The sequence below is a fragment of the Phalaenopsis equestris genome, unplaced genomic scaffold (assembly GCF_001263595.1).
Source record: "Phalaenopsis equestris unplaced genomic scaffold, ASM126359v1 Scaffold213951, whole genome shotgun sequence".
NCBI lineage: Eukaryota > Viridiplantae > Streptophyta > Magnoliopsida > Asparagales > Orchidaceae > Phalaenopsis > Phalaenopsis equestris.
In genome coordinates, this window is record NW_018232765.1 from 12,579 (window position 1) to 28,934 (window position 16,356).

Here is a 16,356-nt window from a genome sequence, read left to right on the forward strand (position 1 = left end):
CATCACTGGGATCAATTTTAGATTCCCGGTCCAAAATTGAAAACACAGATGCAGTTGCAGACTTGGCCTTAGTCGAATCTGGAGCTAGAGAGCTTGACTGAGAAATTCCCATGGCTGCCATTGATAAGGCGAAGAAAACCTACAGGCATATCAAGGCAAGGTATTAGCAGAGGTAAAATAAACATGAAAAAACTGTCATAACAGACAGATTCCAGCATCTTCAAAATTCCACTCGGGATATCACGGGACAAATATTGAAGAGAACACACCAATAATACATTGTCTTCCCATCCTCGACCAATCGAGCTCCAGCATAGAAGCAGGCAGCATCCGCGCAAAAGAGCAAGAAGAAGGAAACCCCAAAGCCAATCCCACTAATCAATCCCTGTCTGATTCCAGTTCTCATTGGGCCTTCACACTTTTTCTTATAAAGTTCCATGACCTTCTCTTCAGCCGAAAATGAAGCAACTGTCCTTATGCTTCCAACTGCGTCATTCGCCACCTCGCCACCTGACTTGCTTTCTCGTACATCACCTGCACCAAACTGAAAATCAGATCTCAGATGTTATATATTCCACCTATATACATAGTTTAAAGCGAAATTAAACAATTTCCTATAAGGCTGTAGTCAAACCTTCGCATCAGCACTAAATCCTTGCATGAACTTCACCTGAATCAATCCATTGAGGCAAATGAGAGGTATCATAGCCAAGATGATAAGTGAGAGTTGCCAGTTAGCAATGAAAGCAATTAGCAAACCAGCGATCAAGGTGGTAAAGTTCTGAACAATCAGGGATAGTGCATCACCCACAAGACTTCTAACTGAAGCCGCATCTGCTGATAGTCTTGCGCCAATTGCACCACTTGAGTTTTCAGAATCATCGAACCAAGCAATCTCCATGTTGACCACCTTCTCAAAAGCCATAAATCTAATCCTTCTTATCAATCTGGAACCAGCTACCCCAAAGAAGTATGATTTTGCGGGCTCTGCAGCTAAAGAAACTACCCCAAAAATCAAGAACATTAGAGACCAAAACTTGGAGTCTTTCTTGAGCTTGTCCGGTGGCTGATAGAAAGTGTTAATAGCGCCAGATAGGATTGCACCAAAAGCTGGGTAGATAGTCCCATTTATGATTGAAAATGCTGCACCGAAAAGTAAGATTGGGATTTCTGGTTTGTTCAGCGAGGTGAGACGACTGAGAGGTACTTCCTTTGATTGTTCAGCGGTGCTACTATTGGGTGCATCTGTTGCATGTTCGAAGAAATCACTTCCTACAGGTAAAACAAAGCCTGCTGAGAACGAATGTTGGGGGCTGCTATTCCCAAAAGATGAATCTCTGCTGATGGAATGTTTGATAGGCATGTCTTGGCTCGAACATATTGTTCCATCTAGAGAAAGACTTCGTTTTTCATTGTCAGATTGAGAAATGGGATCAGAATTTTGGTTCATTTCCTGCAGCCGGATAAGTTGGCTATATGCACCATTTGAATCTTTTAGAAGCTCAGAATGCGATCCTGAAAAAAAAAATGTATTTCAAATAAGTAACTTCTTTTTAAGCCAAACTAACTATTAAAAGTACAAGTTCAGATGTCGCATCCTCTTACATTATAAAAGCAATGAAAGTTTAAATCGCTGCAAGCCTGGTAGGATGTATACCTTTCTCAACTATAGAACCGCCGTGAACAACGGCAATAGTATCAGCATTTCTCACTGTGCTCAAACGATGAGCCACTATAACAGTAGTGCGATTCAGCATGACTCTATCAAGTGCTTCCTGCACAACTCTTTCGGATTTGGCATCGAGAGCACTGGTGGCTTTGTCTAGTAGCAATATTTTTGGGTCATTGAGGATAGCTCGAGCAATGGCAATTCTTTGCTTCTGGCCCCCAGATAGTTGAGTTCCATGCTCCCCGACCATCGTGTCCAATCCCTGAATATTATGAACAACTTGGGTGATAATAGGTATCTCGCGGTTGGCAAGAAAAACATTTAGAGTAGAGACTAAGACTAACCCGAGGCATCTTATCAATGAACTTCGAAGCATTACATAGCTCAGCAGCAACTCTGATCTCTTCAGTTGTTGCATTATCTTTGCCGTAAGAGATGTTATCTTTAATGCTTGAGGCAAAAAGAACAGGCTCCTGGCTCACAAGCCCAATCTTACCCCTAAGCCATCTAAGTTGAAGATCTTTAATATTTATACCATCAATGAGGACCTCTCCCGCCTGTGGGTCATAAAACCTTTCTATTAGACTGATTACAGTTGACTTCCCACTACCACTCTCTCCAACTAATGCTGTAGTTGTGCCACAGTTAATTAAAAGAGAGAACCCTCTGAATATGTGTTCAGCAGACCTTGCTGGATAGCTAAAATACACATCTCTGAATTCAATATCTCCACAAATGTCATCCAATTTCCTTCCACTTGTGTTGTAAGCATCAATCACAGGCCTTCTGTTGATCGTCTCGAACATCTTGTGTGCTGCCACTTGGCCTGCTGCAAAGGATGTCATGCAAGGCAGTGCTTGACCTAGAGACCTGGAAGAAATAGAATCGCATTATTCACGTCATATTTTTGCTAAAAAACAGGATTTCCCAATTTTTTTCATACCAATACTCTTATTTTTTGATGTTTGGATTCCGTTTTAGATATAAAACGTGTCTAATTGTCTAAATAATAATCCATTCTGTTGTCATTCAAGTATAAATTAACCATATAATGGATGTAGAGTTTTGATATGCATGACGAAGAATCCAATGGGATGCCAGTAACTTACAAGGAACCAGTGCTGAGTGCAAATATTACATTAATAACATCTGCACCACTGTACCCTTTGCTCTTGTCTAATATCAACTTTCCTCCATACCAAATGCCTAACGAATAACTGCAGAACATGAAGAACATGGCAAAACCAAGACCCACCCCAGCAGCAAGGCCCTCCTGAACGCTTGAATTGTAGGCATTTCGTAGTGCATTTTTATAATTGTACACAGAAATCTTTTCACTGGTAAAAGATGCAACCTGAAACAGAAAAACGGTTCTAAACAAAAATATAAATTGTTTTCTACTGAACCTTTAAAAAGGTAACAAATACTGCTCAATAAAGCTATACGCCTGAAAATTAGAAAAATGCAATCTGTGAAAAATAGCATTCAAATGGCTAAACTTCGTGCCAAAATAAAGACCCTGAAATAAAGATACAATTGGCATGAACTTTACTCTTCTAGGAGGAGAATGACTGTCCTCCTTCAAATTAAACGTGTCTCTTCAAACTCAAATCATATGGTCGATGTCATCTCTAAGAAAAATTACTAATGGATCATGCTTTAGCTATTTTCATAAAAAATTTAAACAGCCATAAAACGTCTAAAAAATTAAGTTTGATAACATGAACAATAAACACAACTAAAAGTTAAGCCTAGTTTGGCAGCGAATAATTAATAAGATTTACATGCAATTTTAACTTAAATCCATCCAAATATGAAAAAATGCCAAATAAATCCGATAGTTTGCTAAATCTGAATTTCTCTTCCTCGATCAATTTTTTGATGTAATGCCGGATTTTCTAAATCCGTTTTTTAAGTGGGTTTAACGAATTTAGTGCACAAAATAACTAAATCTTGAAATAAGATGCCTCGAGGATTAATTGCTCTGAAAAAACCTCTTCTATTCATAATAGACTTGGGTTTATCTAAAGCCTTACAACTTTTTTTACAAATAAAACCCTTGACCACTTCTATATTTCCTATTTAAAAATAGGACCCTAAAATATATACAATTCTCAACACTCCCCCTTAAGATGGGCAAAAAAATATTCATTAAGCCCATCTTATCAGACAACCTAGATAGATCTAATGAGCTAAGTCCCTTGGTGACACAGTTAGCTACTTGCTCTCTAGTAGCTACATATCTTGTCTTCAGTAGTCCATCATTCAGCTTCTCCTTGATAAAGAACTTATCTATCTCCACATGCTTAGTTTTGTCATGCTGCACTAGGTTGTTGGCAATGCTGATTGCTAACTTTTTGTAGCACCCATCTTCATTTGAGCACCTTGGCCCAACTTGAGCTCCACCAATAGAGCTCTCAGCCAGAACATCTCGACAACCCGCAAGGCCATGGCCCTGCACTCTGCTTTTGTAGTCAACCCCGCAACTACCGACTACTTCTTGCTCTTCTAAGAGACCAAATTGTCCCCTACGAACATTCAGTATCCTGATGTGGACCTCATGTCATCAGTACAACTAGCCCAATCAGAGTCACCGTAGCCCTCAATGCCTAAATACCTTTTTTTTTCTGAAAATCAACCCCTTCCCTGGTGCACTCTTCAAGTATCTCAGATCAGATACACCACATCCATGTAAACCTTCATTGGATCATGCATGTAGTGACTCACTACGCTTACTGCAAATGATATGTAAGAACAAGTTTGACTGAGATAGATGAGGCAACTTACAAACCTCTAGTATCTCACACGATCAATTGACTCTTCTGCCTCTACACTCAACTTTCCCTTCTAATTAATTGGTGAAACTGCAGGATTTTATCCGAACATGGTTATCTTTGTGAGCAAGTCTAGCGCATATTTCCTCTGAGATAGAATAATCCCTCTACTCCCAGAGCTATCTCAATCTCAAGAAAGTATCTAAACTATCTTAGGTCTTTCACCTCAAACTCTTGGCCTAGACTTGAATTCAAAAGAGCAATCTCCCCCCACATCATCATCAGTGCCAATTATATCATCCCCACATAACAAGAATAGTAATGTGACCACCATGTCGGCAAAAGAACACTGTGTGACGGCATTGATCTGTCAATAACCCATGTCTACCATTGCTCCCCTAAACCTGTCAAATCATGCTTGAGGAGTCTGTTTCAAATCGTACAGTGACTTTCCGAATCTACACACCTTGCCCACTGTTTAGTTTCTTCTAACAGATCCCCATGAAGAAATGCATTCTTAACATCCAGTTGGTGTAACATTCATCCCATTCACAGCCAGAGAGATGAGTGTTCTAATTTTGCTCATCTTTGCCACTGGTGTAAATGTCTCATCATAGCCAGGACTTACATCTAAATATACTCTTTCGCTATCAACCATGTTTTGTAGTGATCAATCTTAAAATGAGACTCTAAAATCTGACTACCTTTTCACTGTTGGTAGCAACACGAGCTCCCACATATTGTTCTTATCGAGAGCATCACGTTCCTTCAGCATGACAGCGTTCCACTTTGGATCCAGTATAGAGACAGTATCCATAGATGCAATGAATGCTTTGTATACAGGTAATATGTTAGATTATGAGACAAACTGAGCAATTTCATGTAAGAAACCAAAGCAATCAAGAAAATAACGATCAGAAGAATGATGTGCATTGTTGTGAAAGGACTTTCTTAAAATCATGAGAGTATGAGAAGAGAGGAATCATATCACCTGTGTAATAGATTATATGATGAATAGTGTACGTGCCTCAAGAGTCGAGGTAAACCGGGACACGGGATTATTAGCACGAGTGATACGATAGGTACTGTTCCCTCGTTTTGTCTCCTTGTATACACCTTAGTTCCCCTTGAGCTTGAATTCTACCACCTTTGAGCTCATTTTTCTCAAGGATCGGTTTTTCCTCATTCATTATTTCCCACACAATGAGACAAAGCATCGTTCCCACATGTATCAATATCTCATCATCACTACTCTTCCTCTCACCTCATACCTCTATTATATGATGAGTCACTAAAAGAGTGAGGTCACCTCAAAGGAGTAGTACGGTTCGAATTCTCTAAAATTCATATTCATTCTCACAAACAGTCTCTTATCTATTGGACTCTAATAAGCATAATCCTTCTGAGTAACAGAATAACCCACAAAAACACACTTCACAGCTCTGGAATCTAGATTCCTTATTGATGATCTATTGTCCTTCACAAAACATACACAATCAAATACATTCAATGAGAGGATCCCGTCATTATCTTCTTTCAACAACTCATAAGAAAATTGTCATTCCAACACTCTTGAAAGCATTCTGTTGATCAATTGAGTTGCTGTCAAATCTACTTGCCCCCACAGGTGCATTGGGACATTCATCGAGATCATCATACTTCGGGTTATCTCTAGAAAGTGTCTGTTCTTCCACTCTGGTACTCTGTTTTATGTCGGTGTGCGTAGACATGTGGTTTGATGTTGTATCCCCTGAGCTGACATGTACTCCCCAAACACATTGTTGGTATACTTTGTATCATTATTAAACCTCAATACATCTACTGCAACGTATTGAGTCTAAAATTCGCCTTGTGAAAATCTTTAAAGCAAGCATGTACATCACTTTTGTTTTTCATCAAATATAACAAAGCGACACGAAAAAAATAATCAATAAAAGTCACAAAATATCTAGTCATTTATCGAAGTTATAGAACAAGCTCCCTATACATCTGAATGCACAAAATAAAAAATACAAGAACTAATATAAGAACTCCTAGTATGCTTACCAAACTAACATACAACACACATAAGTTGTTTATCTATCTTATCATACAAAGACGGATACAAACAACTCAAAAGACTAAACGAATAGTATCCCAAGAACCTATGATGTAACAACAACACATCCTCCACGCTTCTTCCAGATCCTCCTACTCAACCCTATCTACCATGGATGTCAACGTTAAGTCACTCCCCTCTTTATCCAAGTATCAGAGTTCACTATGTCCCGTGTCAGTCACAAGTCTCTGGCCTGCCCCTTCTCTTGAAGGATCATTTCGGGAATATCAAAGAAAAGAACACATTTTAGTAAGAGAATAATGACACTAATGGATAAAAAGTTCACTAGAAATGAGGGAGAGTGCAAAATATTGATAAAGTCATAAATTGGTATGTCTCATTGTACTCTTACCAACCACAAGCTGTGTTGTACAATCTAAATGCTCTTCGGAGTTGTTCGATGAAGTGAACTCACTATCGTTACCTATCACATGTCTAGATGCATTAGAATCTATTATTCATTCTGGTGATTTTATGGTAGATATAGAGCAAGAGCGTGAGTGAGCATAACTAGCAGTGTTCTCCTTTAATGACGATAAGGTAGATGCAGCCTTAATCACAACTCCAGGAGTTCATTATCCTCATCGGTAAATATTTGCTGCTCTTGCTTCATTTTCAACATCTCTAGAAGCTCATGAACCTCATCGATAAATACCACCTATTTCTCCCTCATTCTCCGCTATCACCAAATTTGTCTGGTAGCTCCCTTATCCATCCCTTTGGCCCCTACGATTACGACCACAGTCTCTAGACTATCCACGTCCACCCGTCTCTCTCCTTGGGTGGCTTTGGACAAGCCTTGCTCAGGTGCCCCACTTCACCACATTTGTATCCCTCGCGGGTCACCCTCTGAGCACCTGTCATACCTCCACTCGAGATGGACAAAGCTAATAGCATACCTGGAAGTCCACTCGACACAGTGTAGCCTCGTGCGACTCTCCTCCTGTATCATCGTGACGATGGCCTCATCCAGAGAAGGAATCGTTGCCTAGCCTTGGGGAACCAATCACCTCTAATGAAAGGTTGGGTTTAGATGATCTAGAAATTGCAAAATCCTCATTTGTACAAATATTTACCCCTTCTTGCACCCCGGATCTCCACAGCTCGATATAGGAGAGAAATGATCAAGATTTTACTACAGCCGATCCAGATCTGTAGAGTACTCCTGAATCTATCTATCACCCTGAAACACTTTCTCTATCCCTCGCTGTATATGGAACACCCTCATGTCATTCACAGCTCTAGCATAAATCTTCTTCAGCTTCACCCAAATGTCGCTCAACTTTCGAATGTTATCCACTGATGAGGCCATCGATAGAACCATTGAGTTGAGTAGCCAGGTGTAAAGCAAGGTATGTGTGGTTCTCCACTTATCCCTCTCAGCACTATCACTCTTTGGCTCAATCTTTATCAGATATCCTTCTAGTCTCTTCCCTACAATAATAGCACTGGTTCGATACAACTAACTCAGCTACATAGCCAGTCCATCAAGCTTCAGATCCACAGGAGGAAAGCATGTGCTAAGATAGTGGCTCCCCTCGAGATGCTAGCTATCTATATGAGCCCAACCACGACCTTCAGAACTTCATAATCCATCTTCCCTAGAAGTTAGAATCCCTTACCTCCTGCTCCATCACCTTTTCTGACATCCTCAGTCACAATGATCAAAATCAAGATCATATGAAATTGCCTTCGCTTTTCGCTGAAGCCTAATGAGCCGAATGTCACCTCCCAAAAGAGCCCTTAAGAGAGGTGGGCAACCCAGGACTTAAATACTGCTTTTCGGCCCTACACCTAGCCGATGTGGGACTATTTATCTGTGACATTCTCCTCCACCCAATCACGTGATGCACTCGTCACGGATCGGCTCCACCGAGGGTCCCACTGGACCATGGAGAGTCCACACACTTGGCAGGCAATAATCTGCTCTGATACCACTTGTCACCTCCCAAAAGAGCCCTTGTGGGTGATGGGCAGCCCAGGACTTAAATACTGCTTTTTGGCCTTACACCTAGTCGATGTGAGACTATTTGTCCGTGACATTCTCCTCCACCCAATCACGTGACACCCTCGTCACGGATCTGCTCCACCAAGGGTCCCACTAGACCATGGAGAGTCCACACACCTGGCAGTTTTGATACCATGTTTTGATACCACTTGTCACCTCCCAAAAGAGCCTTATGAGTGATGGGCAGCCCAGGACTTAAATACTGCTTTTTGGCCCTACATAGCCAATGGGACTATTTGTCCGTGACACGAAGCTAGCTTCCCTATCTCCGATCGACCCAGGAGCTGAAGCTCTCACATCTGCCGCTGTTCTTTCACGCACGAAACCTGCAAGATTGAGCTATGACCGAAATCTCTAGCTCCTTCACTATGTGTTTCCTTCTATCGAGATTCTTTCCAGCTCCTTGAACATCAAACGCTCGATCTCCCATTTCAACGAAGCCCGTCCCTCCTGTTCAGCTGCTCGCACAAAGCCTGAATCTCGAACGCCTAGTTGCACTGAAGCCGCGCAATCCTTCCGCCTCCTTGCGATGAATCACGGGAATCACACAAAACCACAAGCTCTCTCGTATGTCGAAGCCATTCCCCTGCTCCACTGCCGCTGGAACCTTTCTGCCCGATCCCACAGTCACTCGAGCCTTCCTGCCTCGATTCCGCAGTCGCCCGAACCACCCCTATCTCCGGCTTTGTTGCTGCGCTGTGCTCTTGCTGCTGGAAATCTGATGCGGGTGTCTGTGCAGCTGTATACAGAAAGAAAGGAGTTTTGGGATAGTTTTTTTTTTTGATAGAATTGTGATAACGACATATTTTATATTTAGCAACAGTTCAAAAATTTATATGCTTAATTAACTTAATGGTAAGTACGGATAGTGATAAAGGAAGAGGAAAAATCACAATTCATGAAAATCATAGTAAAAATTTCGTAAATTATATTTTCAATTAATATTTTTGATTCATTACAGGTTTTGTTTTTGTTATTTCTTCTTCAACTCATGCCTCAATAAAAGAATTAATTCATAACTTATATGAAAAGCTCAAAATCTTTAAAGAGAGTTTTAACAAGGAATCATTAGTGTATTATATTTGAGAAGTTTCATTTGCAATACTAGTGTGAGTTCAACTCATGAACAACGGACTTGCATGACAATTACTTTATGAGCTAAATATGTAAAAAGTAGACTTCTACAATTTATAGTCAATCTAAAAAACCATAAATTTAATACTTTTAAGGCTAAACTTTAATTAAAAACAATACAGAATTACAGATACACATTTCAGGTCACAGTGACATTCAAGAGAGCAAAAAAGAAGTGTAGGAATTCGTCAAACCGTCTGCTCAACGAAAGAAATGAAACTTAAGTACAATGACAAAGCAAAGTAATGATTTCAGAGAATCAAATCAACATTGTTCATGGAGGATGACCCTTCTTCCTATATTTTACTTCAGTCTACCTCATCAAACCACAACAAAGAAGAAGACTAAAAATCATTGCAAGAGCTAGTTCAAGTGCTAACATCATTCTTTCACCAACAACAACTTATCTCAGTGAAGCCACACGTAGAGAGATCAAATTCTGAAACTAGTTGAGTTCCTGAATTTAATCATATATTTAAAAATGCTCTAGAAAACATTCAAATTTAAGCCTAAGCGTCTCGGAAAGATCTTAAACATAAGCGTCCCCACTTTCCCAATATGGTACAGTTATAGTGACAACAAAGAACATTGGTAAACCAGAAGCATCATATAGCCTAACATATGTTGCTTTCCAAATGTTTATTTTTCAAATTGAACTAAAATTAATATTGAAAAGGTTCACCTGATGCCATAGGCTTGATCTATGAGATTGCTAGACATCGCAAAAGGCATTTGATGTAAGCATTTGCCCAAAATTACATTTTTATGCATATTCTCACAACACCATAAAAGGATCACCTTCTGGAAACCTTTCAATAAATCTTTCAATAAAGACCATATGATGAAAGGACCAAAATTTGATCATTTGGTCCCAATTTATGATGACAAAGAGAAGGAATACAGGAGACATATGGTGTAGTTCAAATGAATTCATTCATGAACAATTCTCGTTACCCATTATTCCACTTGACCCGAAATTGAACAAAGTAAAAGATCTGTAAATACATAAGAATTGTGTATCATGAGTGTAAATGCCCATAAAAACTAGACATCGAACTTTTCTCAAAAAATTTGCCAGCCTTATGAAGGTACTAACACATTTCCATGTGCAATTTCAATATTAATGTTCAAAACATTATAGTAGAGAGGAAATGGGAGCAACTCAATTGTGATAATCGTAATGTTTTGTTTTCTCAATTTGCAACTCAACTGATTGCCTCCTTATACAAAGCTTTCAAAGGAATGTCAGTTAATGCTTCCAAGTTTTCAAACAATTCTTAAAACAGCCCACATTGAATGCCTTGTATAGCCATTGCATGTGAAGAGAGCGGATTTCCTTGGTAATGGCAACAATGGTTGCTTAAACATTTAAGCCATCCTAAAGTGTCAAATCATCGCCATAGGAAACATAACCATAATTAATTGAGAATTTCACCACTTGCTTCATAGAACTGTACAACATACCATAGTGGAACATTCAAAAGGGGTGGAAAATAAATTGGGACATTTGCATCAAAACCATCCAATTCCTATGTTTTTCCAATTCCTATGTTTTCATCCAATTCCTATGTTTTTACATATATAACAGCTAAACTTCAGTTTATACAACCTTGGCAAAGCTCTGAAGAAAAAAAGAAACTTACTGCTGCTAGAAAAACCGTATGAGAAGAGTTCACCGAGGGGTAGATCTCGCGAAGAGGAGGAGATGGGAACTCTTCATTCGGTAAGAGAACGATGCTCGGGAAGAGGACGAGATTCGAGAGTTGAGGAGATTGGGGAAACAGTAAGCTAGAGTTGAGGGCACGAGCGTAAAACCCATTTAACGCGATGGCAACGAAGCTGGGCCACGGGTATTAGATCGTGTTCCGCGTTCGGCCTGATTCGCGGTTTGTCTGTACGAGACGCCGCCTCATATAGGGTGGAAATCAACCAGCTTAAGCTTCCTTATTTTCAATATATTTATTCTGATTTATTTCTTTTTTTACTGAATATTTAATTAGAAATATATATTATTAAGTTACCTAAAATAAATTATGTATTTTATTTTGTACCAAAAATAAATTATAAGATTGTTATTTAATGAAATGAAAATAAAGGTAAAAGACAATCGAGCCTATTCAGAATTTAGCCTATTTACTCAAAATATTGACATGATATCAGAGACAAAATTTTGTCCTAACCACCGATAACCGTTGAAGTATTGTCAAAACTCTCTTCGTGCCGGTCTTCTTGGGGGAAGGGAGGAACTAAATTGGCCCATCTCCTTTCGATTTGAATCGGTTTGAATACTTATTATTCTTGACTTTTGTTATATTTGTGGGCATCTTCCGTCCGCTTCCTAGCCGGGAGCTCTCATTCTTGAATTTATTTGAGTTATGCGGCATCTTCGTTCACCTTCGTTGAAGTTAAAAGGAAATCCGCTGCTCCTCGACCAAACCGCGATCCGCTTTGCCGCAATCGTATTTGCCGTGATCCTCTGCTCATCCACCGATTCCGAGATCGGCTCGATCGAATCTCCGCCTATTCTGCCGATTACACGATTCCGCCCAAACTCCTCTCCGTCGCGATCCGCTTCAGTTCTCTATCGCGATTCGCGATCGATCCGTCTGCTCATGCTCGTCCCGCTTTGCTGCTATCCTTCTGCTCGTCCCGCGATCGATCCAGGAGCTCGCCACCAAAGCCGCCAGGAAATCGGCTCCGACGACCGGCGGCGTCAAGAAACCCCATCGTTTCCATCCCGGAATGGTGGCTCTGCGCGAGATCAAGAAGTACCAGAAGAGCACAGAGCTTCTCATCCGTAAACATCCATTCCAGCGCCTGGTTCGTGAGCTCGTGCAGGACTTCAAGACCGATCTCCTCTTCCAGAGTCCGTCGTCGCTGCGCTTCAGGAGGAGGCGGCAGAGTCCTATCTTATGGGACTTTTTGAGGATACTAATCTCTGCGCGATTCATGCGAAGAGGGTTACGATCATGCCGAAGGATATTCAGCAATCTTAGCGTTTTGTGGCTCCAGCGTTAGCCAGCAAGGCCCCGGTTTCCTTCCTCCATCAAGTGGTTTTGTTCCAACATGAAGAAAGCCAACGTCTTCTTGGTGACCTCCATCGCCGCCGCGTCCTCTTTCATTTCCTCCTCCTTAAGTCATGAATGCTTGGCCGAATCTCCCTTCGATAACGAGGTTTCATTTGAGAATGTGAAGGCGACAGTATCTGGATCGGCGAGAGGCGGAGACTGTGAAAAGTTTGCTCCCAGATTTTTTGGTTGAAAAGCGTTGTTATATTTGTATTCATTTGATTCGGATCTTCTTAGATAGGCATCGTTACTTCTATGGTATCTTCGACCTACTTCTTGCAAGTCTTCAACTCCTTCCTAGATCGTCAGGCTTCGGTCTTTTTCAGGCTCCGGCCAAGCATGCATTATTATGGAATTAGAGCAGCTGGATTTGATAAATTCGAATTTAACAGATTTATTCTAATTGTAGCGAAACTCCCCCATAGTGTCACCCAAGAACTTCACCAATAATAACTATGAAGTGAAATCATAATACCTTGAATAATAAATATACAAATTAATGGAAGTTTAAAAAGACAATCATCACTAAAAAAATTGAGACGTTCTTCACAAAATCAAAACCAGGCATTAAGCAAAATTTTGATGCAACTAATAAAGATAAAATGGTTGTTAAATTTCTTAAAATTGCATTTGACATTAATTATAACAATGCTAAAGAGAATGCAAGTTTTCATTATAAAAATTGATGACATCAAAATGTAAATGAGAGGAAAATTTTCATCAACATTTCTAGAGAAGAAAGATCCACCGTCATATCATTAATATGTGCACTTGCATGCATGTATATAGGCTTTATGCCTGCTGGAACACATCACTTACAGTTCTAATTGAACCAATTGCTTGTTGCACTATTATTGTAGCATCACCATAAGCTGTTTGACTTGTTGAAGCCATCTTGGATACAACAATAGACATTATTGCACCAGCAAGAACAATGAGTGGAATTATGGATAGCATCACGAGCGACAAAAGCCATCCTTGAACAAATGCAACTATGAAGCCCCCAAAAAATGTTGATATTAGCTGAATAAACTTGCCAACCTGCAGTATAGCCAATGTAAAAATTGAGAAGCTTCAAATTTCCTTTCATAAATTCATTGGTGTTAGTACTTTTACCTTCTCACCCATTGCATCTTGAATTAGAACAGTATCACCTGACATTCTTCCAACAACTTCTCCCGTGCTTGTTTCCATATCAAAGAATGCAATTTCTTGCCTTAATATGGCTTTCAGGTACAAGTTCCGTATTCTTGCTGCCTGCCTCTCCCTAGTTACCATCCAACAAGCCACCTCTGATAGAAAAATGAGAGCACTGGTCTCAACTAACAACATAAATATCATTTATTTTGGTTTCAGATAAATGAGATCAAATGACACAATACACTTAAGCGTACTTACGGAGAAGAGATGACACTCCTGCGCCAACTGCTAAATATATAAGCTCAAGGGATACCTACAAACATAAAAAATGATTAATCGAAATAATAAAATTTTAGCATAATAATAAATGACGAAAAATAATGATTACAAATGATGATATTTTGTGAATTATCTTTTTAATAATGTAGATATAAAAAAATTCTGAATTAAATGAGAATAATTGTGATAAATATACATACATACATATATATATATATATTTGGTCAAGAAAAAAAATATCAAAAATATCAAAGTATTAAATTTTGACCCAAGGCAAAGTTAACACATTCTTATGCACCCAGGCTCTTATTAAAATGCCAAAATAACTCAAATCCTATCCAAACTCTCTTAGCCAACCTTTCTTTTTGTTTCCACACCAAAGCCTCTATATTATTAACATACAGACCTAACTCCCTCTTATGCTTCTCAAAAAATCAGTTAACACTACGCCATTCAAATCCAACATTGACCTTATAATTCTTAACCAACCTATGACCTTCCCCATTCAGAAGTCCAAAAGCCCTAATCGCTCGTATTAATTCCTATGTGTCTTCTATCACCTTGAAAAGAATAGAATGTAAAAACAGATTCCTCCAAATATCTCCTCAAACAACACCATATCATAAAATCATTTGGTAACAGAACAATGTGGTTGGTGGCTTGACCATTAAATCATTGTTAAAATTCTTTTCTCCGTTCTCCATCATTTTGTTACAATGCATAAGGATTCATTTGCATGGACTTGGAGATATTTCGTGATTCATATATTGGTCCAAACCTTTTAGTAGTTTTTTTAAACTTGCATGTTGTGTGTTTTGTTTGTCCTTTTTCAAAAATCTCCACTTTTGGCTTCGTGGCCCAACCATTAAATGAATACTACATCCTCCATTATTTTTGGTGTAATGCTTAAGAGGGAATTCATTGGCATACATTTGAAGATATTTGCCTATTCATTTATTATTCCAAAGCAATCGTTAGGTTTTTCCAAACTCACATGTTGTGTTCCTTGTTCTTTTTCAAAAAATGCCCAATCGTGGCTTATACATAAACAAGAACTCAATTATTTTTTTTTGCAGTCACCTCATCCACTTCCGTTAATTTTCAGTTTTCTGACTCGGATTTAAATTAAATTTTATTTTTCATTCAGTTGGTAAAAATGTGGTTATATTAGTTTAGTTTTCAAATGTTTACTTTGCATTTTAGCATTTCCATCCATCCCTTATATTTTCAGTACATATATGCTTTCCTAATTTATTCTGCAATAATGTTTACATGTTGCATTTGCATTTTAAGTTTGTTTCTAACATTAAAAATTTACTTCTATAAGTCAAAACTTTTTAAGCGAAGGAGAGTTGATAAAGAAAGTGCTTAAATATCTTGATATTTTAGCAAGGCTAAAATTCTTATTGTAGGATGTAAAATTAAATCATGTATAGAAGAAGAATTTTTGTGATACATACATACATACATACATATACATATACATACATACATATACATATATATACATATACATATACATACATACATATACATATATATACATATACATATACATACATACATATACATATATATACATATACATATACATACATACATATACATATATATACATAAAAAGTTTAGTATTTCATTAAGAAAACCTCAGTTTACAACTCTTAAAATGGGAGCATGTAAAGCATCTCAGAAAACCTCAGTTTACAACTCTTAGAATGGGAGCATGTAAAACATCTCCAACCAGCAAAAAACAAAGAGGAGGAGGTGGGGAGTAAGAAACAAGACTTTCAAGGGAAAAAAGATCATTCCTGGCAAGCCAATTAGCAGGTTTATTCCCTTCTCTGTAAATAAAGGCAAGTTGAACCTTCAAACTAGTCAACATGGTCAGAATCTTCATAACCCATTGTAAATGATACCAAGAGGAGTGTCTTCCATCCTGTAACATCTGTAAAAGAACCTTTGAATCTCCTTCAAGCAGAAAATTATGCCAGTGATTCATTTTAGCAAGGGTGAGGGCCCAGTACACAGCAATCAACTCAGCTTCAAGGACATCAACAGCACAAATAGGAGCCTGAAAAAACAGGAAGCAGTGTCCAAGATGATTCCTGAACACACCCCCCATCCCAGCCCCCAATTGAGAAAAACTGCCATCAGTGTTAATTTTTTATGAAAGGACAGATAAGAAC

The 16,356-nt window shown here is 38.9% G+C and overlaps 1 protein-coding gene across 1 annotated transcript; it reads right to left on the bottom strand.

Annotated features, from left to right (window-relative positions):
- Positions 1-4: 4 nt before the first annotated feature.
- On the bottom strand, positions 5-14,037 carry LOC110037016 (ABC transporter B family member 4-like). Its single transcript, XM_020741579.1, is given in 9 exon segments — positions 5-139; positions 270-502; positions 505-534; positions 635-1,515; positions 1,658-1,931; positions 2,014-2,539; positions 2,779-3,023; positions 13,571-13,792; positions 13,868-14,037. Coding segments are annotated over 9 exon segments (2,628 nt in total). The 5' UTR covers positions 14,030-14,037; the 3' UTR covers positions 5-84.
- Positions 14,038-16,356: the final 2,319 nt, after the last annotated feature.